Source organism: Ceratina calcarata, unplaced genomic scaffold, assembly GCF_001652005.2.
Source record: "Ceratina calcarata isolate Rehan_Ccalc_2016 unplaced genomic scaffold, ASM165200v1 scaffold233.2, whole genome shotgun sequence".
Lineage (NCBI taxonomy): Eukaryota > Metazoa > Arthropoda > Insecta > Hymenoptera > Apidae > Ceratina > Ceratina calcarata.
This window is the reverse complement of record NW_017145181.1, coordinates 289,536-291,978: the sequence shown is the minus strand read 5'-3', so window position 1 is coordinate 291,978 and position 2,443 is coordinate 289,536. Positions and strand designations below refer to the sequence as shown.

The 2,443-nt window shown below is 46.3% G+C and overlaps 1 protein-coding gene across 4 annotated transcripts in view; it reads left to right on the top strand.

Annotated features, from left to right (window-relative positions):
• HnRNP-K (Heterogeneous nuclear ribonucleoprotein K) overlaps positions 1 to 2,443 on the top strand; it is a 65,240-nt gene that overhangs the window by 24,248 nt on the left and 38,549 nt on the right. For all 4 annotated transcript variants that reach the window (XM_018020746.2, XM_026811690.1, XM_026811692.1 and 1 more), the window contains exon 5: positions 1,697 to 1,740. In XM_018020746.2, the coding sequence (XP_017876235.1) occupies positions 1,697 to 1,740 (44 nt within the window). The remainder of the gene's footprint in view (positions 1 to 1,696; positions 1,741 to 2,443) is intronic.

The window sequence follows — 2,443 nt, the reverse complement described above, 5'->3', positions numbered from 1 at the left end:
ACATGAACAATTTTGCTATAAAATATAAACGTATTTTATTTGAAATAAAGCAAGAATATTTTTTTGCAATATTAATTCACTCGATCTTGTCCCTGGTTATACGACCCGGTGAAATACGTTGCTTAAAAAGAAGATACGAAAACGTGTGAAAGGTTTTGACGTTTCAGATCTCAAAGATAAACGAACGATATAAGAAATGTAATCGTGCGTTTTGTTAATTAAAGTACAGGGAGAATTATCGACCCAATCGAATATTTAATTTATTTAAATCAGATTTTCTGATCCTTCGTTTGAATAACACTTTATACCTGGCCCACACTGCGTGTAAAAATCGTGAATGGAGGCTTCGTAGCTTCCTGCACGGCCCGAAGGGTGGAAGGCCAGGAGATATAATAATTCTCGAAAGCGAGAGGCTGAAAAATCTCGCGGGGATAATCGCGTTGCGCCGGTAAACATTTTTACCGCGTGTCCCCTTTGCGGTCGAGCGTCTGTCCTTCGTTAACCGGGAAGAGAGTCTCGAACCTCGACGGGACGAGATTGCGAACAGAAATACCGTGTGAAAAACGTTCGCGAATACACGTTGTCTGATTACAAAGAATGCTCGGAGTTTTGCGAACGGGGCGAGCGTTTCACGTTTTAAGAAATGATCAGCGGTCACCTCGTCACGCGGAGCGGAGTCATCCTACGGTCAAAGGGTTAACGCTTGTCGCTGGGCGTGAGGAGGTCCACGTGGGCGATTCATAATTCGAGCACGTAGTGGCCCGCCGCGGCAGTCAAAGGAAGAGTGCATCGCGAAATTGCGCGTTAATTATTAAAACTTCCTCTAATTAGCCACGCTTAAGCGGGTTCGTTAGCAATTGAAATGCTGGGCGAATCGGCCGCTCGAGGCTCAGTCGGCGTCAATTAACCGTGGAAAAGAGAGAAAGAGCGAAAGAGACAAGAGGGATGGTGGGAGGGAGATAGGTTTCGGTCTGCTCGGCCGTTTTCAGAATATTTACAGCGATGCGGGGGATAATGGGGGGCTCGATTCTCTCCGGACAATGCAGTTGCGTTTTCTTCTGTTTGCCGTTGAATTATCGCGAATACTTAAGTCGTTTCCTCGAACCTGATACGATCTTTCAATTATTTTCCTTCCAGTCTTGTTTTAAAAATGTATTGCCAACCAGAAGAGACGTAGTCGCACGGGAGGACAGTATAGAAAGATCGTGGCAGGCTCGATTAACGTTCGGCTGGCAAGGAACCGATCGGTCTTTACGACGCTGTGTTTCCGCGAAGACCGAAATCCTCGCCGATCCAATATGTTACGTTAGTAGATTCTGCTTTTATCATTATGACGGTTCGTCAGTCGTAACACTCAGGAGCGTAACAGAAATAGAACAGGGACGATAGATAGGGATGGTGGGTGAAGTGACGGGTGGGAGGAGGATGAGGGGGATGGAAAGGGGTTTTAGAAGGTTAAGCCGCGATGAGAATTAATCCGAGACGTGATGTCTAACTTGGTTGATGATTTGTGCCCTGGCCCCGCCCCAACCCCGGCGTTGCCCCCCTGGTGTTGCCCTGCCGTTGCCCTGCCGTTGCCCTGCCCGGAACGACGGACCCTGACTCGAAAATGGCAAATGGACCACCCTACCAACAATCGACAACAACCACCAACCAACCACCAATGAACCAACCACCAACCACCACGGCCCGACAGTACAAAGCCTCAATCATTGTACCCGATTGCCCCGGACCCGAACGGTAATGACCAACACCACTACTTAATGTCTTATTTTTCTTTGTCTCTAATTACAAGAAAGTACCTTGAACGACAGCGACGCGTGGATCGCTGTGCCGTTCTTTTATTTTTTTCTTTCTTTCGGTTTATCTTATTTTCTGTCTCTCTTTTGTTTTTTTGTTTTTTTTTTATTTTTAATCAAACGCGACAGCGACGTTCTCTCTGTCTGTATGTCTATCGTGTCTGTCTTCTCTCACACGCTCACTCTGTTATGTAATCTCCTTAAATTTTCTTTACGCCACGTTCTTCGTCCGCCTTTCGTTTCTCTACCTCCGTTCCCACTTGCCTGTGTTCGTTCGAATCCCAGTCGTCCGTGTCTCTCGCATTTTACGCGTCCTCCAGCATCATTTTTTTTTTTTTTGTTCTTTTTATATCGCTGCATCGCTATGATTCATTGCCAGGAGCGGGCGGGTGTATGTAAACGCTTTCGAACAAGGAACGGTATCCTAGAGGAGTGACTGCCATCTGCCATTCACCACCACCTGCAGTCGCGTATCCTCCGTTCGTATCTCACAGATAATATTTGTCCTCCTCCTTTATCTTCGGCTCGCCTTGGAAGCTCTTTGTCGCTGTGAAACGAATGAATCGACAATCGCCTCTTGTTCTTTTTATCCGCTTCGCATTTTTCATTTTCATAGGTGACGTTCATATGCGATTATGTGCAAA